At 45.0% G+C, this 25,374-nt stretch overlaps 1 protein-coding gene across 1 annotated transcript in view; it reads left to right on the forward strand.

Annotated features, from left to right (window-relative positions):
- Positions 1 to 22,356, forward strand: part of LOC109873931 (FRAS1-related extracellular matrix protein 2) — a 271,004-nt gene extending 248,648 nt beyond the window's left edge. Inside the window, 8 exon segments of the mRNA XM_031809088.1 lie at positions 6,624 to 6,816; positions 7,167 to 7,292; positions 7,673 to 7,800; positions 8,894 to 9,028; positions 9,398 to 9,524; positions 15,911 to 16,098; positions 16,988 to 17,134; positions 21,811 to 22,356. Of these exon segments, the coding sequence (XP_031664948.1) occupies positions 6,624 to 6,816; positions 7,167 to 7,292; positions 7,673 to 7,800; positions 8,894 to 9,028; positions 9,398 to 9,524; positions 15,911 to 16,098; positions 16,988 to 17,134; positions 21,811 to 22,356 (1,590 nt within the window).
- Positions 22,357 to 25,374: the final 3,018 nt, after the last annotated feature.

Consider the following 25,374-nt stretch of genomic DNA (forward strand, 5'->3'; position numbering starts at 1 on the left):
CGTGATCCTGGAGGCCCATTGTCGTGCCATTCATTGGCCGCCATCACCTCATGCTTCAGCATGATAAGGGGCCCCCATGTCGCAAGGATATGGACACAATTCCTGGAAGCTGAAAATGTTCCTTCTATGGCCTGCATACTCACCAGACATGTCACCCATTGACAATTTTTTGGGATCAAAGTGTTTTCGACAGCGTGTTTCAGTTATATCCAGCAACTTGGCCATTGAAGAGGAGTGGGACAACACTCCACAGGCCAAAATCAACAGCCGCGTCAAGGAGATGTCACTGAAAGGATTTGGCACGGGTCCCCAGATCCTCAAAAGTTTGAGGATAGTGTAGTGGGTAGTGCATACGGCCCAGTACATCATGGGGCCAAGCTTCCTGCCATCCAGGACCTCTACACCAGACGGTGTCAGAGGAAAACCCTAAAAATGGACAAAGACTCCAGCCACCCGAGTCATAGACTGTTCTCTCTGCTACAGCACAGCAAGCCATCAGACTGCTGAACAATTAATCAGATGAAAACCTGGGCTATTTACATTACTCCTGTTTGTTTTTACACTGCTGCTACTCTCTGTTTATTATCTATGCATAGTCACTTTACCCCTACCTACATGTACACTGCTGCTACTCTCTGTTTATTATCTATGCATAGTCACTTTACCCCTACCTACATGTACACTGCTGCTACTCCCTGTTTATTATCTAGTATAGTCACTTTACCCCTACCTACATGTACTCACTGTTTATTATCTAGTATAGTCACTTTACCCCTACCTACATGTACTCACTGTTTATTATCTATGCATAGTCACTTTACAAATCACTAACCTGTACCCCCGCACATTGACTCGGTACCGGTACCCCCTGTATATAGCCTGCACATTGACTCTGTACCGGTACCCCCTGTATATAGCCTGCACATTGACTCTGTACCGGTACCCCCCTGTATATAGCCTCCACATTGACTCTGTACTGGAACCACCTGTATATAGGCTCCACATTGACTCTGTACCGGTACCCCCCTGTATATAGCCTGCACATTGACTCGGTAACCCGGTACCCCCTGTATATAGCCTCCACATTGACTCTGTACTGGAACCACCTGTATATAGGCTCCACATTGACTCTGTACCGGTACCCCCCTGTATATAGCCTGCACATTGACTCGGTACCGGTACCCCCTGTATATAGCCTGCACATTGACTCTGTACCGGTACCCCCTGTATATAGCCTGCACATTGACTCGGTACCGGTACCCCCCTGTATATAGCCTGCACATTGACTCGGTACCGGTACCCCCCTGTATATAGCCTCCACATTGACTTGGTACCGCTACCCCCTGTATATAGCCTCCACATTGACTCTTTACCGGTACCCATTGTATATAGCCTCCACATTGACTCTGTACCGGTACCCCCTGTATATAGCCTCCACATTGACTTGGTACCCGCTACCCCCTGTATATAGCCTCCACATTGACTCTTTACCGGTACCCATTGTATATAGCCTCCACATTGACTCTGTACCGGTACCCCTGTATATAGCCTCCACATTGACTCTGTACCGGTACCCCCCTGTATATAGCCTCCACATTGACTCTGTACCGGTACCCCCCTGTATATAGCCTCCACATTGACTCTGTACCAGTACCCCCTGTATATAGCCTCCACATTGACTCTGTACCGTAATACCCTGTATATAGCCTCCACATTGACTCTGTACCGTAACACCCTGTATATAGCCTCCACATTGACTCTGTACCATAATACCCTGTATATAGCCTCCACATTGACTCTGTACCCGTAACACCCTGTATATAGCCTCCACATTGACTCTGTACCGTAATACCCTGTATATAGCCTCCACATTGACTCTGTACCGTAATACCCTGTATATAGCCTCCACATTGACTCTGTAACCGTAACACCCTGTATATAGCCTCCACATTGACTCTGTACCGTAATACCCTGTATATAGCCTCCACATTGACTCTGTACCGTAATACCCTGTATATAGCCTCCACATTGACTCTGTACCGTAACACCCTGTATATAGCCTCCACATTGACTCTGTACCGTAATACCCTGTATATAGCCTCCACATTGACTCTGTACCGTAATACCCTGTATATAGCCTCCACATTGACTCTGTACCGTAACACCCTGTATATAGCCTCCACATTGACTCTGTACCGTAATACCCTGTATATAGCCTCCACATTGACTCAGTACCGTAACACCCTGTATATAGCCTCCACATTGACTCTGTACCGTAATACCCTGTATATAGCCTCCACATTGACTCTGTACCGTAACACCCTGTATATAGCCTCCACATTGACTCTGTACCGTAACACCCTGTATATAGCCTCCACATTGACTCTGTACCGTAACACCCTGTATATAGCCTCCACATTGACTCTGTACCGTAACACCCTGTATATAGCCTCCACATTGACTCTGTACCGTAATACCCTGTATATAGCCTCCACATTGACTCTGTACCGTAATACCCTGTATATAGCCTCCACATTGACTCTGTACCGTAACACCCTGTATATAGCCTCCACATTGACTCTGTACCGTAATACCCTGTATATAGCCTCCACATTGACTCTGTACCGTAATACCCTGTATATAGCCTCCACATTGACTCTGTACCGTAACACCCTGTATATAGCCTCCACATTGACTCTGTACCGTAATACCCTGTATATAGCCTCCACATTGACTCTGTACCGTAACACCCTGTATATAGCCTCCACATTGACTCTGTACCGTAACACCCTGTATATAGCCTCCACATTGACTCTGTACCGTAAACACCCTGTATATAGCCTCCACATTGACTCTGTACCGTAACATCCTGTATATAGCCTCCACATTGACTCTGTACCGTAACACCCTGTATATAGCCTCCACATTGACTCTGTACCGTAACACCCTGTATATAGCCTCCACATTGACTCTGTACCGTAATACCCTGTATATAGCCTCCACATTGACTCTGTACCGTAACACCCTGTATATAGCCTCCACATTGACTCTGTACCGTAACACCCTGTATATAGCCTCCACATTGACTCTGTACCGTAACACCCTGTATATAGCCTCCACATTGACTCTGTACCGTAACACCCTGTAATATAGCCTCCACATTGACTCTGTACCGTAACACCCTGTATATAGCCTCCACATTGACTCTGTACCGTAATACCCTGTATATAGCCTCCACATTGACTCTGTACCGTAACACCCTGTATATAGCCTCCACATTGACTCTGTACCGTAACACCCTGTATATAGCCTCCACATTGACTCTGTACCGTAACACCCTGTATATAGCCTCCACATTGACTCTGTACCGTAACACCCTGTATATAGCCTCCACATTGACTCTGTACCGTAACACCCTGTATATAGCCTCCACATTGACTCTGTACCAGTACCTCCTGTATATAGCCTCCACATTGACTCTGTACCGTAACACCCTGTATATAGCCTCCACATTGACTCTGTACCGTAACACCCTGTATATAGCCTCCACATTGACTCTGTACCAGTACCTCCTGTATATAGCCTCCACATTGACTCTGTACCGTAACACCCTGTATATAGCCTCCACATTGACTCTGTACCAGTACCCTCCTGTATATAGCCTCCACATTGACTCTGTACCGTAACACCCTGTATATAGCCTCCACATTGACTCTGTACCGTAACACCCTGTATATAGCCTCCACATTGACTCTGTACCAGTACCTCCTGTATATAGCCTCCACATTGACTCTGTACCGTAACACCCTGTATATAGCCTCGTTATTGTTATGTAATTTTCTTGTTACTTTTTGATCCAATTGTAAACATAGGTTCGATAATAATCAAATAAAACAGTTGGCATTGAATCTTTATATTTGGTTTCAACATATGTTGTATTTCGCCCTTCAGAGATCGTAACACATTTACTTTTCTTTTTTAGGTTGATCCATGTTTTACAGTGCAGAGCTGGTTCTATCGTGTGTGTGTGTGTGTGTGTGTGTGTGTGTTTCCTACTCGTTAGTGAAAGGTAATCATCCAGCCACGGTGTTCTCTGATTATAATTGACTATGCAAATGTCAGAATGTGTGTGTTTCTCAAATGCCCCCCCCCCCCCCCCCCGTGGGCCCCGGTTAAAAGTAGTGCATTATATAGGGAATAGGTTGCCACCCCCTCCCTCACCCGCTCATTCCCTCCCTCTCTCCCCCACCTCCTCCCTCCCCCACCCCCTCCCTCCCCCACCTCCTCCCTCCCCCACCCCCTCCCTCCCCACCCCCTCCCTCCCCCACCCCCTCTCTCCCCCACCTCCTCCCTCCCCCACCCCCTCCCTCCCCCACCTCCTCCCTCCCCCACCCCCTCCCTCCCCACCCCCTCCCTCCCCCACCTCCTCCCTCCCCCACCCCCTCTCTCCCCCACCTCCTCCCTCCCCACCCCCTCCCTCCCCCACCTCCTCCCTCCCCCACCCCCTCCCTCCCCCACCTCCTCCCTCCCCCACCCCCCTCCCTCCCCCACCTCCTCCCTCCCCCACCAAACCACTAAACCAGTGTTTCATTAAAATCAGACAGAGAACATGTGTTGTTCATGGGATGTAATTCAACCTTTATAATGTTTATACACCCAACATTGAAGATCCATCTAGGACCATACAGGGTTCTACAGTTTGTCCCCAATAGACCGAATGATTTGATATTGATTGTATAAAGTATACTACATTTTCGCCACATTTTGTTACGTTACAGCATCATTCTAAAATGTGTTAAATGGTTTCCCCCCTTTCATCAATCTAAACACAATACCCCATAATGACCGAGCAAAAAACAGTTTTTTTTTTTTTTAATTGGTGCAAATGTATTAAATATAACAAACTGATATATCACATTTTACATAAGTATTCAGACTCTTTACTCAGTACTTTGTTGATGCACCTTTGGCAGTGATCACAGCCTCAAGTCTGCTTGGGTATGAAGCTACAATCTTGGCACACCTGTATTTGGGGAGTTTCTCCCATTCTTCTCTGCAGATCCTCTCAAGCTCTGTCCGGTTGGATGGGAAGCGTCACAGTACTGCTACTTTCAGGTCTCTCCAGAGATGTTCAATCGGGCTCACGATATACCACAGATCACATTCTAGAATGGATTATTTCCTTATTTTTAACAGAATTACAGAAACTGTAATGAGCTGTTAGATAGGGGCCATTTATCTGCGATGAGCCGTTAGATAGGGGCCATTTATCTGCGATGAGCTGTTAGTTAGGGGCCATTTATCTGTGATGGGCTGTTAGATAGGGGCCATTTATCTGCGATGAGCTGTTAGTTAGGGGCCATTTATCTGTGATGGGCTGTTAGTTAGGGGCCATTTATCTGTGATGGGCTGTTAGATAGGGGCCATTTATCTGTAATGAGCTGTTGGATAGGGGCCATTTATCTTGTGATGAGCTGTTAGGTAAGGGCCATTTCTCTAACTGATCGTGCCGTATTGTAATTACAAATGTAATTACAGTAATAGGAAGTAGGTGGGGTTTAAACACGTTATTACTACAGGATAAAGAATGTGAGAGATGACTTGGACTTGGAATAGCGCTACTGTTATGTGTGTGGCCTCTTTCTGCTTGAGGGAGATAACTATGAATTACACTATAAATACAAAAGTATGTGGACACCCATTCTTATTAGTGGATTTGGCTATTTCAGCCACACCCGTTGCTGACAGGTGTAGAAAATCGAACACACAGCCGTATTGGGTAAAATGTCAGAGGAGACAAGGTTGTATATTAGTTCAGATATTGAGTAAAATGTCAGAGAAGACGAGGTTGTATATTGGTTCAGATATTTGGGTAAAATGTCAGACAAGACAAGGGAAAAGGTAGACACGTTTTTCATAGATTTAATTCACCTCCCCTGAGGTTCCATAGGAGGAGTTTTTCATAGATTTAATTTCCCTCCCCTGAGGTTCCATAGGAGGAGCTTTTCCCAGGATGATGCATGTTGGCGATGTGCAGGGGGCAAAAGGAACCCTCCTACCTGCACTGTGGGAATGCCTGGTTGTGCACCCCCCTATGGGACAAAGCCTTACAGTGCATGGGAGATGGCCTTGGATCCCAGGTACCTACAGTAGGTCACCAAAACTGCGTCTGATGAGTGACAAGGCTGACATAAGAGGGATTAAACAAAAACGCATGAAATCAGGCAAAGAATATAGAGACAAAAATAAGTTGTCTATACAAATCAAATGTATTTATAAAGCCCTTCGTACATCAGCTGATATCTCAAAGTGCTGTACAGAAACCCAGCCTAAAACCCCAAACAGCAAGCAATGCAGGTGTAGAAGCACGGTGGCTACGAAAAACTCCCTAGAAAGGCCAAAACCTAGGAAGAAACCTAGAGAGGAACCAGGCTATAGGGAAAACTCCCTAGAAAGGCCAAAACCTAGGAAGAAACCTAGAAACCTAATTTATACCCTTAAAGAAAATATGTATCTCGCCCTCCCCCTCTCTCCTGATTGGTTATAACCTTTTCTGCCCTCTACTGATTAGGTCTAACCTCCCTCTCTCCTGATTGGTTCTAACATTTTCCCCGACTCTACAGGTGCTGAATCTGGTCCAATCATACGTGACTCTGAGTGTTCCACTGCACGTGTCATACGTGTTCCACTCCCCAGGGGGTGCGGGGGGCTGGCAGCATTTTGACCTGCAGTCTGAGCTCCGCCTCACCTTTGTGTACGATACTGCCATGCTGTGGAAGGACGGCATCGGGAGTCCACCGCAGGCTGAGTTACAGGGTGAGAAGAAACAGAGAGTGTGTGGGAGAGGGGGATCTGTGTGAGAGTGGGGGAGGAGGGAGTGCGGGAGGAAGAGAGGGAGGGAGTGAGTGGGGGAGTGAGTGGGTGTGAGAGGGAGTGAGCGGGTGAGGGAGGTAGGGGATTGGGGAAAGGAGGCAGGGAGTGAGTGGTGGAGGGAGGGAGGGAGGGAGGGAGGGAGGGAGGGAGGGAGGGAGGGAGGGAGGGAGGGAGGGAGGGGAGGGAGGGAGGGAGGGAGGGAGGGAGGGAGGGAGGGAGGGAGGGAGGGAGGGAGAAAAACAACTTTGAATATTGATAACAAATCTAAACGTGTGTTATTCTGCATTCTGCAGCTGTCCTATACCCCACCAGTATGCGTATCAACGAGCAGGGTCGTCTGGTGGTCAACTTCAAAACCAAGGCTCGCTTCAGAGGTCTGTTTGTCGAGGCCCACTCTGAAGGCAGGATCAAGAGCACAGGTGACACACACATACACACACACACACATACAACATACAATATATCCATGTCCATGATATTGTATCAGTCAGTCTATATCATAATTTGTATCAGTCTATATAATAATATGTATCAGTCTATATAATAATATGTATCAGTCTATATAATAATATTTATCAGTCTATGTAATAATATGTATCAGTCAGTCTATGTAATAACATGTATCAGGCAGTCCATACAGTATAGTAATATGTATCAGTCAGTCTATGTAATAACATGTATCAGGCAGTCCATACAGTATAGTAAGATGTATCAGTCTAAATAATAATATGTGTCAGTCAGTCTATAGTCCCCACTACTTTACTTTTTCCTTTTCTCTTTCCTCTCCTTCCCTACCCAGCATCCTCTCTGTCATCCATGGTGATGTGTGAAGACAACCCTGGCCTGACCTTTAACCTCAGCCTGGTGAGGAGTGAACCCACCTACAACCAGCCTGTCCAGCAGTGGACATTCACATCAGACTTTGCTGTGAGTATATACCCCAAACCCTAACCCCTAACCTCTAACCCCAAACCCTAACCCTTCACCTCTAACCCCTAACCTCTAACCCCAAACCCTAACCCCAAACCTTAACCCCTAACCTCTAACCCCTAACCCTAGCCCAAGGCTGTGAGTATATACCCCAAACCCTAACCCCTAACCCCAAACCCTACCAGCCAGTAACCCCTAACCCTACCAGCCTGTAGCCCTAACCTCTAACCCCTAACCCTACCAGCCAGTAACCCCTAACCCTACCAGCCTGTAGCCCTAACCCCTAACCCTACCAGCCTGTAGCCCTAACCCCTAACCCTACCAGCCTGTAGCCCTAACCCCTAACCCTACCAGCCTGTAGCCCTAACCCCTAACCCTACCAGCCTGTAGCCCTAACCCCTAACCCCTAATCCTACCAGCCTGTAGCCCTAACCCCTAACCCTACCAGCCTGTAGCCCTAACCCCTAACCCCTAACCCTACCAGCCTGTAGCCATAACCCCTAACACTACATTGATAGTAAATGTATCAATGATGATATTTAATGTCCCAATATATCAATGATGGTAGTAAATGTATCAATGATGATAGTAAATGTCCCAAGGTATCAATGATGATAGTAAATGTCCCAAGGTATCAATGCTGATAGTTAATGTCCCAATGTATCAATGATGATAGTTAATTTCCTAATATATCAATGATGGTCATAAATGTATCAATGAAGATATTTAATGTCCCAATGTACCAATGATAATACTTACTGTTAGTGCTGAGAGTATGGTGGCATCAGTGAGCAAACACGTCCTGACAATTGCCCCCAAAATATTTTCTTTCTAATGAACAGAAAATTGTTTCACTCTCCCTCACTCTCCCTCCCTCTCCCTCCCTCTCTCCCTTCCTCCCTGCCTCCTCTCTCCCTTCCTCCCTGCCTCCTCTCTCCCTCTGTCCCTCCCTCTCTCTCCCTCTCCCTCCCTCTCTCCCTCCCTCTCTCTCCCTCCCTCTCTCTCCCTCTCCCTCCCTCTCTCCCTCCCTCTCTCCCTTCCTCTCTCCCTTCCTCCCTGCCTCCTCTCTCCCTCGTCTCTCCTCTCCTAGGTGCGTGACTATTCTGGTCCATACAGAGTGAATCTGATTCCCTGTACTACAGCCCAGAACATGGAGTACACCGTCCCCCCTGTCTGTAACCCCGGAGAGCCTGTCCCCTTCCACCTGGACATACGCTTCCAACAGGTAGTTATTGATTTGGAACCATTGATTATCAATAGGTCATACAGTGTTGTGATTGTGAATCACAATACTGTGATAGCAGTATATATAACCCTCCCTCCCTCTCTACCTCTGTCCCCTTCCCTACCCCCACCCTCTCTCCCTCTCCCTTTCTCCCTCCACCTCCCTACCTCCTCTCTCTCTCTACCCCCTCCCCCTCTCTCTCTTCCTCCCCTCCCTCCCCCTCTTTCTCTCCCTCCCCCTCTCTCCCTTCTCCTAATCTCCTCTCTCCCTCCCCCTCCCTCCCCCTCTCTCATCTCTCCCTCCCCCCTCTCATTCTTTCCCTCCCTCCCTCCCTCCCCCCTCTCTCCCCTTCCCTCCCTCCCTCACCAGGTCAGTGAACCAGTATCAGTGGAGTTCAGTCTCAACACTCAGATATTCCTGCTGTCCAAGAGGAACCTGTGGCTGTCTGACGGATCCATGGGCTTCGGACAGGAGAGTGGCGTGGCCTTCTCAGAGGGTAGGTTACAGCAGACAGCATCCCCTATAGGCGAGGAGGGAGATGACACCCGAACAGGAGGAACAGTCAACCAACTCATTCACACCTATACAGATGTCGGTCTTGATCACTCTTTTGTAGCTGATCATTTTCCTGATTTACCAGGATATTCAAATGAGCCTCGTCAGTGGTTATTGGGATCAGGGCTTGCTATCTCAGATAATGTTGTCCCTCACCTACCCAAACATTATAGACCTAGGTTATTTTATTCCAACATTGAAATTGACACAAAATGTGTCTGAAATGCAGCCGTACACATCAACAACCGTTGTTTTAATAACACAAGACAGATATTACTCCACTAGTCTACGACATACAAGTGTTTTTATAGAGCTTTTAAAAACTTCTTAAGGACAGCCCACTTTTTTTCATTTTTCGCCTAAAATGACGTACCCAAATCTAACTGCCTGTAGCTCAGGCCATGAAGCAAGGATATGCATATTTTTGGTACCATTTGAAAGGGAACACTTTGAGGTTTGTGGAAATGTGAATTGAATGTAGAAGAATATAACACAATAGATAGAAGAAAGAGGTAGAAGAAAATACGAAGAAATGAAATGCAACGGAAAGGTCCCAGTTCCAGCCATCACTCTGGTAATTCAGATGGTGTCCACAACATGGCAGCAGTGTATGTGCAAAGTATGAGGGAACTACGAGACTTTTAGTGTGAAGTCACCCAAATACATTTGGGCAAATCGTGAAGGAGACATTTACATTCATATGACATTTTTCTGAAAGAATATCGTCAAATCTGTATAGTTGGACTTTGATTTAGCTTTTCCAGTATTAGTAGCCATATTATCAGTTCAACATTTGCAAAACAACCAGTTTTCATAACTCTGAATATCCTTATAATTTTTATCCAAAAGGAAAAGGCATTCTGGCGCACAAGGTTAGTAGCTACATTTTACAACAGATACAGGGTTTCCGGCTACTCCCGTAAAGCCCAGCTCATTGTCTATCTAGCTAGCTTTCTTTGACCCCGATTGGTGCTTATTTGACAAAGATACAGTCGATCAAATGAAGACTGGCCGCGTCATCTGCGTGCCATGAAAGCGTCGCTCACTGACCAAATTTGGTGTCTTATAGGATATACTACACCCCTAATGATATAGTGAAGTCTTGTTACATTCTAGGATCTCTAGAATTTAGGGTTAGATTTTCACAGATTCCTTTCTTTGCAAATTGAACGAGTGAAAACACAAAAACGATCGTGCATGCTATATGGACCTTTTTAGGATACGAAAAAGGATTTTATCAAACAAAACGACACTTCATGTTATCTCTGGGACCCTTTGGATGATAAATCAGAGCAGGATTTCAGAATATAAGAACACATTTCGCCTTCAGAGGTGAATTTATCAAACCTATCACAGTGAAAACAGTTTTCTGTTGTTAGAAGCTCTCACACAATAGCATAGCATTTTTTCGCAGTAATAGCTACTGTAAATTGGACAGTGCAGTTATATTAACGGGAATTTAAGCTTTCAGCTGATATAAGACACTTATATGTACCAACAATTGTTATTTCTCTAAAAATCTCGCGATCGTGACACAAGGCGCTGCATGATCTACAACTGTCCCGTTAACAGGACGCCTATTTAATAACACAAGTTACATCCACTAGTCTACGACATACGAGTGTTTTATATAGCTGAATAATAACACAAGATAGATATTGGTCTCCACTAGGCTACGACCTACACGTGTCTAGTGTACGTAGAGACTGGACACTTCAGTTTGCTTACCGCCCCAACATGTCCACAGACGATGCAATTGCCATCACACAGCACACAGCCTTATCCCACCTGGACAAGAGGAATACCTATGTAAGAATGCTGTTCATTGACTACAGCTCAGCATTCAACACCATAGTACCCTCCAAGCTCATCATCAAGCTGGAGGCCCTGGGTCTCAACCCCTCCCTGTGCAACTGGGTCCTGGACTTTCTGACGGGCCACCCCCAGGTGGTGAAGGTAGGAAACAACACCTCCACTTCGCTGACTCTCAACCCTGGGGCCCGACAAAGGTGCGTGCTCAGCCCCCTCCTGTCCTCCCTGTTCACCCATGACTGCGTGGCCAAGCACGCCTCCAACTCAATCATCAAGTTTGCAGACGACACAACAGTAGTGGGCTTGATTACCAACAACGATAGACAGCCTACAGGGAGGAGGTGAGGGCACTCGGACTGGGGTGTCAGGAAAACAACCTTCCCCTCAACATCAACAAAACAAAGTGGATGATCGTGGACTTCAGGAAACAGCAGAGGGTTCCACATCAAAGGGACAGCAGTGGAGATGGTGGAAAATTTTAAGTTCCTCGGCGTCACATCGCAGACAAACTGAAATGGTCCACCCACACAGACAGTGTGGTGAAGAAGGTGCAACAGCATCTCTTCAACATGAGGAGGCTGAAGAAATTTGGCTTGTCACCCAAAACCCTGACATACTTTTACAGATGCACAATCGAGAGTATCTTGTCGGGCTGTATCACAGCCTGGTACGGCAACTGCACCGCCCACAACCGTAAGGCTCTCCAGAGGGGAGTGCATCAGTGGGGGAAAACTTCCTGCCCTCCAGGACACCTACAACACCCGATGTCACAGGGAGGCCAAAAGGACCATCAAGGACAGCAACCACCCGAGCCGCTGCCTGTTCACACTGCTACCATCCAGAAGGCGAGGTCAGTACAGGTTCATCAAAGCTGGGACCCAGAGAATGAAAACAGCTTCAATCTCAAAGCCATCAGACTGCTAAACAGCAATCACTAACTCAGAGAGGCTGCTGTCTAACCAATCACTGGACACTTTAGTAAATGGATCGCTAGTCACTTTAAAACTTCTTCGGGATCGGTGACCCTTCCATGGGATGGTTGAGCTAACGTAGGCTAATGCGGTTAACATGAGGTTGTCAGTAACAAGAACATTTCCCAGGATATCGACATATCTGATATTGTCAGAAAGCTTAAATTCTTGTTAATCTACCTGCACTGTCCAATTTACAGTAGCTATTACAGTGAAAGAATACCAGGCTATTGTTTGATAGTGCACAGTTTTGAACGTGAAAAGTTATTAATAAACTAATTAGGCACATTTGGGCAGTCTTAATACAACATTTTGAACAGAAATGCAATGGTTCATTGGATCAGTCTAAAACTTTGCACATACACTGATGCCATCTAGTGGCCAAAATCTAAATTGCACCTGGGCTGGAATAATACATTATGGCCTTTCTCTTTGCATTTCAAAGATGATACAATGATACAACAATACAAATGGTAAAATAAAATACAGAATAATGTTTTTTTTCTTTTCTTTGTATTATCTTTTACCGGTGTTATATTCTACTACATTCCTTTCACATTTCCATAAACTTGTGTTTCCTTTCAAATATATATATGCATATCCTTGCTTCAGGGCCTGAGCTACAGGCAGTTAGATTTGGGTATTTTATTTTAGGAGAAAATTGAAAAAAGCGGGAAATTCTTAATTAACAATGTCACTTTACACATTACTCATATCATATATATATATTGTATTTTATACCATCTATTGCACCATGCCTATGCCGCTCGGCCATCGCTCATCTATATATTTATATGTACATATTCTCATTCACCCCTTTAGATTTGTGTGTATTTTTTTAATATATTTTTATTTATTTTACCTTTATTTAACCAGGCAAGTCAGTTAAGAACAAATTCTTATTTTCAATGACGGCCTAGGAACAGTGGGTTAACTGCCTGTTCAGGGGCAGAACGACAGATTTGTACCTTGTCAGCTCGGGGGTTTGAACTTGCAACCTTCCGGTTACTAGTCCAACGCTCTAACCACTAGGCTACCCTGCTGCCCCAATTAGGTAGTTGTTGGGGAATTGTTAGATTACTTGTTAGATATTACTGCACTGTCGGAACTAGAAGCACAAGCACACACGCTACACACGCATTTAACATCTGCTAACCATGTGTATGTGACCAATACATTTTGATTTGATTTAGTTTATCCTAAGGTTACAAATGAACTGTCAGAATGTAGTTAATTTGTTTCCTGGGGTCATCTAGAGGTTAGCGCTGTTGATCACATATAGGCCTACCGTGTCAGACTGTGCTTGATTCTGGCCCACACCCTTCTGCCACAAAGCACTCAATCCCCCGATTGACTTGATGTAGTTACACATTTCAAGTCTGGACAGTTCAGGGTAATTTTACCCCCCAATCTTCATAAGAAATGACCAGTCACTTTTGGAGAACATGAATAGTAATCGAATAAAATCATTTGGTTGCAAGCAGGACTAAGGCAGAGGGAAAGAGGTGCGCATCTGTCACCATCATTACTCACACCTGTCACCATCATTACGCACACCTGTCACCATCATTACTCACACCTGTCACCATAATTACGCACACCTGTCACTATCATTACTCACACCTGTTACCATCAATACTCTCACCTGTTACCATCATTACTCACACCTGTTACCATCATTACCCACACCTGTTACCATCATTATTCACACCTGTTACCATCATTACCCACACCTGCTACCATCATTACCCACATCTATCACCATCATTACTCACACCTGTTACCATCAATACTCACACCTGTTACCATCATTACTCACACCTGTCACCATCATTACGCACACCTGTTACCATCAATACTCACACCTGTTACCATCATTACTCACACCTGTTACCATCATTACCCACACCTGTTACCACCTGTCACCATCATTCCGCACACCTGTCACCATCATTACTCAAACCTGTCACCATCATTACTCACACCTGTCACCATCATTACTCACACCTGTCACCATCATTACTCACACCTGTCACCGTCATTACGCACATCAGCGCTCATTGGACTCAACTGGACTCCTTCACATTTTGATTGCCTTCCCTATATCTGTCTGTTTCCTCTGTTTCATCCCCGTATCAGCATAATGGTTGTTTCCGATTCCCCCTGTCCAGACGCTGTCTGTATTCTGTTCCTGTCCATGGTTATTAAGTGTGCACTCCCTGTACCTGCTTCTCGTCTCCAGAGTCAATCCTTACACCAATAGGCTACATTCTGTAGACTAACCATTAGTTACATAGTTCAGCTTTAAGTACTAGTCACAAATTTAGTTGGGTAATTTTTACACCTTATAATAAATTGTGACAGCAAACAAAAAGAGCAACAACTTAGTGCAATTAATTTGACATAAAAACATTTTTTAAAGCCTGCCAGCAGCATTTTGCAGATGTCCTCCAGCACAGGTAGTCTTCAATGAAGACTGACATCCAACAAAGTTCGTAGGCTGTACAGTTTAAATTACGGCCAATCAAAGGTGACTTAATATCTATCAATATACTCAATTTCATAAAAAGATTAAATGGTACTCGAGACAATGGAATAATTTGACAATTTCAATAGCATTAATTGAAAATGTATCTCCCAACATAATTTCAAGTACCTGTGATGGTAAAAAGATTTATACCAAGCTTCGTATAGCATGTTACTTTACAGCTACTGCGTTACAATTTAGGCGCTTATCAGTGCCAAAGTCTGCCATGTTCCACCCTATTTATGGGTAAAGGGCTACACGGAGCATGATTGTTATTGATTATAATCACTACTGAAACAGACCGTTACTTCTCTATTCTCTCTGCCTACGTACCTCCCTCCCCTCCTCTCCACCTCCCTCCCCTCCCCTCCTCTCCACCTCCCTCCCCTCCCCTCCCCTCCTCTCCACCTCCCTCCCCTCCCCTCCTCTCCACCTCCCTCCCCTCCCCTCCTCTCCACCTCCCTCCCCTCCCCTCCTCTCCACCTCCCTCCCCTCCCCTCCTCTCCACCCCCCTCCCCTCCCCTCCCCTCCCCTCCCCTCCACCTCCCTCCACTCCACCTCCCTCCCCTCCCCTCCTCTCCACCTCCCTCCCCTCCACCTCCCTCCCCTCCCCTCCTCTCCACCTTCCTCCCCTCCCCTCCACCTCCCTCCCCTCCCCTCTTCTCCACCTCCCCTCCCCTCCACCTCCCTCCCCTCCCCTCCTCTCCACCTCCCTCCCCTCCCCTCCTCTCCACCTCCCTCCCCTCCCCTCCTCTCCACCTCCCTCCCCTCCTCTCCACCTCCCTCCCCTCCACCTCCCCTCCCCTCCTCTCCACCTCACTCCCCTCCTCTCCACCTCCCTCCCCTCCTCTCCACCTCCCTCCCCTCCCCTCCTCTCCACCTCCCTCCCCTCCCCTCCACCTCCCTCCCCCCTCCCTCCCCCCCTCCCTCCCCTCTCCTCTCCCCTCCTCCTCCCTCCACCTCCCTCTCTCCCCTCCCTCCCTCCCTCCCCTCCCCTCCTCCCCTCCCCCTCTCCAGGTGATACTATCTACGGTCTTGTGATGGTGGACCCTGTTCAGAACCTGGGGGACTCTTTTTTCTGCAACATAGAGAAGGTGTACCTGTGCACCGGCGTGGATGGATACGTACCCAAGTACAACCCCACTAACTTTGAGTTTGGATGTCTGGCTGAATCTCCCTCTCTGCTCTACCACTTCAAGATCTTAGTGAGTATAGCAGCCTGTAGTCAGTCAGACTCTCCCTCTCTGCTCTACCTACTAAAGACCTGTACACAACTTCAAATTACATCCTAATAAACACCTAGAAACAACTTAAAATCACATCCTAATAAACACCTAGAAACAACATAAATCACATCCAAATATACAACTTAAAATCACATCCTACATAACACCTAGAAACAACTTAAAATCACAACCTACATAACACCTAGAAACAACTTAAAATCACAACCTACATAACACCTAGAAACAACTTAAAATCACAACCTACATAACACCTAGAAACAACTTAAAATCACATCCTAATAAAAAACACTTAAAATCCCAATTAACAACTTAAAATGACATCCTAATTAACATCCTAGACACAACTTAAAATCAAGCTATTTATCACATTAGTACAATGTCTAAATCTCCTAATGTAAAATATGCATGTTTTTTCCTTTAATAAATCATGAGGAAGAATACAAAATGAATTTAATGTAGCAACGACAAGCGTGTTGAATTATGAATGTAATGTAGTGATGTCGAGCGTGTTAAATTATGAATGTAATGTAGTGACGACGAGCGTGTTAAATTATGAATGTAAGCATCAGAGAGTCCTGTAGAACAGAAAGGACCTGAGAAAGCTTTGTTGATGCTGAGTTCACCTCAGAAAAAAATAGATATGATGACATTACATCAACAACTCTCTTCTACCTCTCAATGTTGCTGTCGAGTGCTATCACTGCATTTCACTACAGTCAATCTTTATTTTATCATTCTGTCTGTCTATTCTCTTTGGTGATAATCAATACTCTACTCTCTACTACTCGTGCCCCCCCCCTCTCTCCCCTCGTCTTCCTCTCCGCTCCTCCTCCTCCTCCCCCTACAGGACAAGGCCCAGCCCGAGACTCAGGCCCGTGGGTTTGGTGATGTGGATTTTAATGCAATGTTGGCTGTAGACGACCCCTCAGCTCTCTCTCTGGTCAGACAGCCTGGGACAGATGGATTCAGACTGGACTCTACGGCCATGTTCCAGGTACTGTGTTCTATAATAGTATACTGTGGTGTACTGTAGTATACTGTACTGTGCTCTACTATAGTATACTGTGCTGTACTGCGCGCTACTATACTGTACTGTACTGTGCGCTACTATAGTGTACTGTACTGTGCTCTACTATAGTATACTGTACTGTAGTGTACTATACTGCACTGTGTTCTACTATAGTATACTGCACTGTGTTCTACTATAGTATACTGCACTGTGTTCTACTATAGTATACTGTACTGTGTTCTACTATAGTACACTGTGCTGTTCTGTACTGTTCTCTACTATAGTACACTGTACCGAGCTCTACTATACTGTACTGTGTTCTGCTATACTATACTGTACTGTACTCTACTATAGTATACTGTACTGTGCTCTAATATAGTATACTGTACTGTGGTCTGCTATAGTATACTGTACTGTGGTCTGCTATAGTATACTGTACTGTGGTCTGCTATAGTATACTGTACTGTGGTCTGCTATAGTATACTGTACTGTGCTCTAATATACTATACTGTACTGTACTCTACTATAGTATACTGTACTGTGCTCTACTATAGTATACTGCACTCTACGATAGTATACTGTACTGTGTTCTACTATAGTATACTGTACTGTGCTCTACTATAGTATACTGTACTGTGCTCTACTATAGTATACTGTACTGTTCTCTACTATAGTATGCTGTACTCTACGATAGTATACTGTACTCTACTCTACTATAGTATACTGTACTGTGCTCTACTATAGTATACTGTACTGTTCTCTACTATAGTATGCTGTACTCTACGATAGTATACTGTACTCTACTCTACTATAGTATACTGTACTGTACTCTACTATAGTATACTGTACTCTACTATAGTATACTGTGCTCTACTATAGTATACTGTACTCTACGATAGTATACTGTACTCTACTATAGTATACTGTAATGTACTGTGCTCTACTATAGTATACTGTACTGTACTGTGCTCTACTATAGTATAATGTACTGTGCTCTACTATAGTATACTGTGCTCTACTATAGTATACTGTACTGTACTCAACTATAGTATACTGTACTCTACGATAGTATACTGTACTCTACGATAGTATACTGTACTGTGCTCTACTATAGTATACTGTACTCTACTATAGTATACTGTACTGTACTGTGCTCTACGATAGTATACTGTACTGTGCTCTACTATAGTATACTGTACTCTATGATAGTATAATGTACTGTGCTCTACTATAGTATACTGTACTCTATGATAGTATAATGTACTGTGCTCTACTATAGTATACTGTACTCTACGATAGTATAATGTACTGTGCTCTACTATAGTATACTGTACTGTACTGTACTGTGTTCCTGAAACCAATCGAATCAAATCAAGTTTTATTGGTCGCATACACATGATTAGCAGATGTTAATGCTTCTAGTTCCGGTGCAGTAATATCTAACAAGTAATCTAACAATTCCCCAACAACTACCTAATACACACAAATCTAAAGGGGTGAATGAGAATACAGTTGAAGTCAGAAGTTTAAATACACTTAGGTTGGAGTCATTAAAACTCATTTTTTCAACCACTCCACAAATTTCTTGTTAACAAACTATAGTTTTGGCAAGTCAGTTAGAACGTCTACTTTGTGAATGACACAAGCCATTTTTCCAACAATTATTTACAGACAGATTATTTCACTTATAATTCACTGTATCACAATTCCAGTGTGTCAGAAGTTTACATACACTAAGTTGACTGTGCCTTTAAAGAGCTTGGAAAATTCCAGAAAATGATGTCATGGCTTTAGAAGCTTCTGATAGGCTAATTGACATAATTTGAGTCAATTGGAGGTGTACCTGTGGATGAATTTCAAGGCCTACCTTCGAGCTCAGTGCCTCTTTGCTTGACATCATGGGAAAATCAAAAGAAATCAGCAAAGACCTCAGATAAAAAAATGTAGACCTCCACAAGTCTGGTTCATCCTTGAGAGCAATTTCCAAAGGCCTAAAGGTACCACATTCATCTGTACAAACAATAGTACGCAAGCATAAACATCATGGGACCATGCGGCCGTCATAGCGCTCAGGAAGGAGACCTAGAAATGAACGCACTTTGGTGTGAAAAGTGCAAATCAATCCCAGAACAACAGCAAAGGACCTTGTGAAGCTGGAGGAAACAGGTACAAAAGTATCTATATCCACAGTAAAACGAGTCCTATATCGACATAGCCTGAATTACCGCTCAGCAAGGAAGAAGCCACTGCTCCAACACGCCATAAAAAAAGCCAGACTACGGTTTGCAACTGCACATGGGATCAAAGATCGTACTTTTTGGAGAAATGTCCTCTGGTCTGATGAAACAAAAATAGAACTGTTTGGCCATAATGACCATCGTTATGTTTGGAGGAAAAAGGGGGAGGCTTGCAAGCCGAAGAACACCATCCCAACCGTGAAGCACGGGGGTGACAGCATCATGTTGTGGGGGTGCTTTGCTGCAGGAGGGACTGGTGCACTTCACAAAATAGATGGAATCATGAGGGAGAAAAATGATGTGGATATATTGAAGCAACATCTCAAGACATCAGTCAGGAAGTTAAAGCTTGGTTGCATATGGGTCTTCCAAATGGACAATGACCCCAAGCATACTTCCACATTTGTGGCAAAATGGCTTAAAACAAAGTCAAGGTACTATGGCCATCACAAAGCCCTGACCTCAATCCCATAGAAAATTTGTGGGCAGAACTGAAAAAGCGTGTGCGAGAAAGGAGGCCTACAAACCTGACTCAGTTACACCAGCTCTGTCAGGAGGAATGGAAGGAAATGCTACCAAATACCATTGAGTGTATGTAAACTTCTGACCTACTGGGAATGTGAAGAAAGAACTGAACTGAAGCTCTTTACTTATTCTGTGTACCAGACAGCTAGATATGTACAGTGGGGCAAAAAAGTTTTTAGTCAGCCACCAATTGTGAAGTTCTCCCACTTAAAAAGATGAGAGAGGCCTATAAATTTCATTATAGGTACACTTCAACTATGACAGACAAAAGTAGGGGAAAAAAGTAGGATTTTTTATGAATTTATTTGCAAATTATGGTGGAAAATAAGTATTTGGTCAATAACAAAAGTTTATCTAAATACTTTGTTATATACCCTTTGTTGGCAATGACAGAGGTCAAATGTTTTCTGTAAGTCTTCACAAGGTTTTCACACACTGTTGCTGGTATTTTGGCCCATTCCTCCATGCAGATCTCCTCTAGAGCAGTGATGTTTTGGGGCTGTTGCTTGGCAACACGGACTTTCAACTCCCTCCAAAGATTTTCTATGGGGTTGAGATCTGGAGAATGGCTAGGACACTCCAGGACTTGAAATGCTTCTTACGAAGCCACTCCTTCGTTGCCCTGGCGGTGTGTTTGGGATCATTGTCATGCTGAAAGACCCAGCCATGTTTCATCTTCAGTGCCCTTGCTGATGGAAGGAGGTTTTCACTCAAAATCTCACGATACATGGCCACATTCATTATTTCCTTTACACGGATCACTCGTCCTGGTCCCTTTGCAGAAAAACAGCCCCAAAGCATGATGTTTCCACCCCCATGCTTCACAGTAGGTATGGTGTTCTTTGGATGCAACTCAGCATTCTTTGTCCTCCAAACACGACGAGTTGAGTTTTTACCAAAAAGTTATATTTTGGTTTCATCTGACCTATGACATTCTCCCAATCTTCTTCTGGATCAACCAAATGCTCTCTAGCAAACTTCAGACGGGCTTGGACATGTACTGGCTTAAGCAGGGGGACACTGGCACTGCATGATTTGAGTCTCTGGCGGCGTAGTGTGTTACTGATGGTAGACTTTGTTACTTTGGTCCCAGCTCTCTGCAGGTCTTTCACTAGGTCCCCCTGTGTGGTTCTGGGATTTCTGCTCACCGTTCTTGTGATCATTTTGAACCCACGGGGTGAGATCTTGCGTGGAGCCCCAGATCGAGGGAGATTATCAGTGGACTTGTATGTCTTCCATTTCATAATAATTGCTCCCACAGTTGATTTCTTCAAAGCAAGCTGCTTACCTATTGCAGATTCAGTCTTCCCAGCCTGGTGCAGGTCTACAATTTTGTTTCTGGTGTCCTTTGACAGCTCTTTGGTCTTGGCCATAGTGGAGTTTGGAGTGTGACTGTTTGAGGTTGTGGACAGGTGTCTTTTATACTGATAACAAGTTCAAACAGGTGCCATTAATACAGGTAATGAGTGGAGGACAGAGGAGCCTCTTAAAGAAGAAGTTACAGGTCTGTGAGAGCCAGAAATCTTGCTTGTTTGTAGGTGACCAAATACTTATTTTCCACCATAATTTGCAAATAAATTCATTAAAAATCCTACAATGTGATTTTCTGGATTTTTTTTTCTCATTTTGTCTGTCATAGTTGAAGTGTACCTAAGATGAAAATTACAGGCCTCTCTCATCTTTTTAAGTGGGATAACTTGCACAATTGGTGGCTGACTAAATACTTTTTTACCCCACTGTATGTTGTATACCAGATAGTTAAAGTATCTTGTGTACCAGAGAGCAAGATAGATTTCTTCAAATAATTATTTATATAACAAATAATCAAAAACACATTTACTTGAACCCAGGTGTGCAGACAACACGCTCTAACCTCTAACCTCTAACCTCCTGTCCCAGGTGGCTGCGGGTCGTGAGTGGTTCATCCACACCATCTACACCATCCGCCCCAAAGACAACGACAACCACGGCATCGGCAAGAGGAGCCTCGAGTACCATCACTCCCTGGTTGCCACGGGCAACGACCTCTCCATTACCCCCAGGGTCAAAGGTCAAGGTCACCGTGTGAGGAGGTCAGCCAGTGGTTTGGTCGGAGCGGCGGTCCCCGACGTGGCCGATGACATTGGAGCAGACAACAACCGTGGCACCAACATCATGCACATCGCCCTGGACCGTACCAAGAGGAGGGCAGCGGGGGGGGTGGAGCTGTACGCCGACCGTCTGGAACCAAGGGAGCTGAGCAGGGGGGAGGGGGACGAGGGGTTGCCGACGGTGGTGGGGTGGTTGGTGGGAATGCTGCTTACCTTCCTCCTCATCATCATCCTCGTCCTGGTGGTCCGGTACAGACAGAAGGAGGAGAGGAAAGAGAGGGTGTGGGGGTCGGCGAGCACGGAAGGGATGATGGTGGCGAGGATGGACGACTGCAGCAACAGCTCAGAGGTCTAAGAGAGATGGACGGATTGAAAACAAAATGGACAGAGTATTGAGGAGTATTTGGGCTTTTGTAATGTGTTTTTTTCCCTCCCATGATTTTTCTACACTGTTACTGGAGTATTTTTTAAAAGCTCCATCTCATGGATGTAAGTCAAGGGATTGAAAAGCTTCATCCTTGTATATTTAAACTCTCCCATTTAAAACACCTAGCTATAAAAGAAAAGCTGTGCTGCAATGAGTTGTGTGGTTTTAAAGACAGCTCCTCCTGTTCCTTAGCTGTTGTGTTGCAAGTGCCTCAAGCAGCTAAACATAGACCAATGGGGGCTCTCCTTAAACAGCTATCTAGTGTCTTGACCAATGGGAGCTCACCACCAACATATAGCTAGAGTCTTGACCAATGGGAGCTCACCACCAACATATAGCTAGAGTCTTGACCAATGGGAGTTCTCCTTAAACAGCTATCTAGTGTCTTGACCAATGGGGGCTCTCCTTAAACAGCTATCTAGTGTCTTGACCAATGGGAGTTCTCCTTAAACAGCTATCTAGTGTCTTGACCAATGGGGGTTCTCCTTAAACAGCTATCTAGTGTCTTGACCAATGGGGGTTCTCCTTAAACAGCTATCTAGTGTCTTGACCAATGGGAGTTCTCCTTAAACAGCTATCAAGTGTCTTGACCAATGGGGGCTCTCCTTAAACAGCTATCTAGTGTCTTGACCAATGGGAGTTCTCCTTAAACAGCTATCTAGTGTCTTGACCAATGGGGGTTCTCCTTAAACAGCTATCTAGTGTCTTGACCAATGGTAGCTCTCCTTCAATATATAGCTAGAGTCTTGACCAATGGGAGCTATCCTTCAACAGATATCTAGTGTCTTGACCAATGGGGGCTTTCCTTCAACAGCTATCTAGTGTCTTGGCCAATGGGAGCTCACCACCAAAATATATCTAGAGTCTTGACCAATTGGAGCTATCCTTCAACAGCTATCTAGTGTCTTGACCAATGGGGGCTCTCCTTCAACAGATATCTAGTGTCTTGGCCAATGGGGGCTCTCTATCAAAAGCTATCTAGTGTCTTGACCAATGGGAGTTCTCCTTCAACAGATAGCTAGAGTATTGACCAGTTGGAGCTCTCCTTCAACAGATACCTCGAGTCCTGACCAATAGGAGCTATCCTTCAACAACTATCTAGTGTCTTGACCAATGGGGGCTATGCTTCAACAGCTATTTAGTGTCTAGACCAATGGGAGGTCTCCTTCAACATATAGCTGGAGTCTTGACCAATGGGAGTTCACCCTTCAACAGATATCTAGTGTCTTGACCAATGGGAGTTCTCTCTCAACAGCTATCTAGTGTCTTGACCAATGGGAGAGCTCCTTCAACAGCTATCTAGTGTCTTGGCCAATGGGAGCCCTCCTTCAACAGATATTTAGTGTATTGAACAATGGCAGCTCTCCTTCAACAGATAGCTAGTGTATTGACCAATGGGAGCTCTCTTTCAACAGATATTTAGTGTATTGACCAATGGGAGCTCTCCTTCAACAGATAGCTAGAGTATTGACCAGTTGGAGCTCTCCTTCAACAGATACCTCGAGTCCTGATCAATAGGAGCTATCCTTCAACAACTATCTAGTGTCTTGACCAATGGGGGCTCTCCTTAAACAGCTATCTAGTGTCTTGACCAATGGGGGTTCTCCTTAAACAGCTATCTAGTGTCTTGACCAATGGGGGCTCTCCTTCAACAGCTATCTAGTGTCTTGACCAATGGGGGCTCTCCTTCAACAGCTATCTAGTGTCTTGACCAATGGGGGTTCTCCTTAAACAGCTATCTAGTGTCTTGACCAATGGGGGTTCTCCTTCAACAGCTATCTAGTGTCTTGACCAATGGGGGTTCTCCTTAAACAGCTATCTAGTGTCTTGACCAATGGGGGCTCTCCTTAAACAGCTATCTAGTGTCTTGACCAATGGGAGAGCTCCTTCAACAGCGACCTAGTGTCTTGGCCAATGGGGGCTCTCTATCAAAAGCTATCTAGTGTCTTGACCAATGGGAGCTCTCCTTCAACAGCTATCTAGTGTCTTGACCAACTGGAGCTCACCACCAACATATAGCTAGAGTCTTGACCAATGGGGGCTCTCTATCAAAAGCTATCTAGAGTCTTGGCCAATGGGAGCTATCCTTCAGCAGCTATTTAGTGTCTTGACCAATAGGAGGTCTCCTTCAACATATAGCTGGAGTCTTGAACAATGGGGGCTCTACTTAAACAGCTATCTAGTGTCTTGGCCAATGGGAGCCCTCCTCCAACAACTATCTAGTGTCTTGACCAATGGTAGCTTTCCTTCAATATATAGCTAGAGTCTTGACCAATGGGAGCTATCCTTCAACAGATATCTAGTGTCTTGACCAATGGGGGCTTTCCTTCAACAGCTATCTAGTGTCTTGGCCAATGGGAGCTCACCACCAAAATATATCTAGAGTCTTGACCAATTGGAGCTATCCTTCAACATCTATCTAGTGTCTTGACCAATGGGGGCTCTCCTGCAACAGATATCTAGTGTCTTGGCCAATGGGGGCTCTCTATCAAAAGCTATCTAGTGTCTTGACCAATGGGAGTTCTCCTTCAACAGATAGCTAGAGTATTGACCAGTTGGAGCTGTCCTTCAACAGATACCTCGAGTCCTGACCAATAGGAGCTATCCTTCAACAACTATCTAGTGTCTTGACCAATGGGGGCTATGCTTCAACAGCTATTTAGTGTCTAGACCAATGGGAGGTCTCCTTCAACATATAGCTGGAGTCTTGACCAATGGGAGTTCTCCTTCAACAGCTATCTAGTGTCTTGACCAATGGGAGAGCTCCTTCAACAGCTATCTAGTGTCTTGGCCAATGGGAGCCCTCCTTCAACAGATATTTAGTGTATTGAACAATGGCAGCTCTCCTTCAACAGATAGCTAGTGTATTGACCAATGGGAGCTCTCTTTCAACAGATATTTAGTGTATTGACCAATGGGAGCTCTCCTTCAACAGATAGCTAGAGT

This window comes from Oncorhynchus kisutch, linkage group LG29 (genome assembly GCF_002021735.2).
Source record: "Oncorhynchus kisutch isolate 150728-3 linkage group LG29, Okis_V2, whole genome shotgun sequence".
Lineage (NCBI taxonomy): Eukaryota > Metazoa > Chordata > Actinopteri > Salmoniformes > Salmonidae > Oncorhynchus > Oncorhynchus kisutch.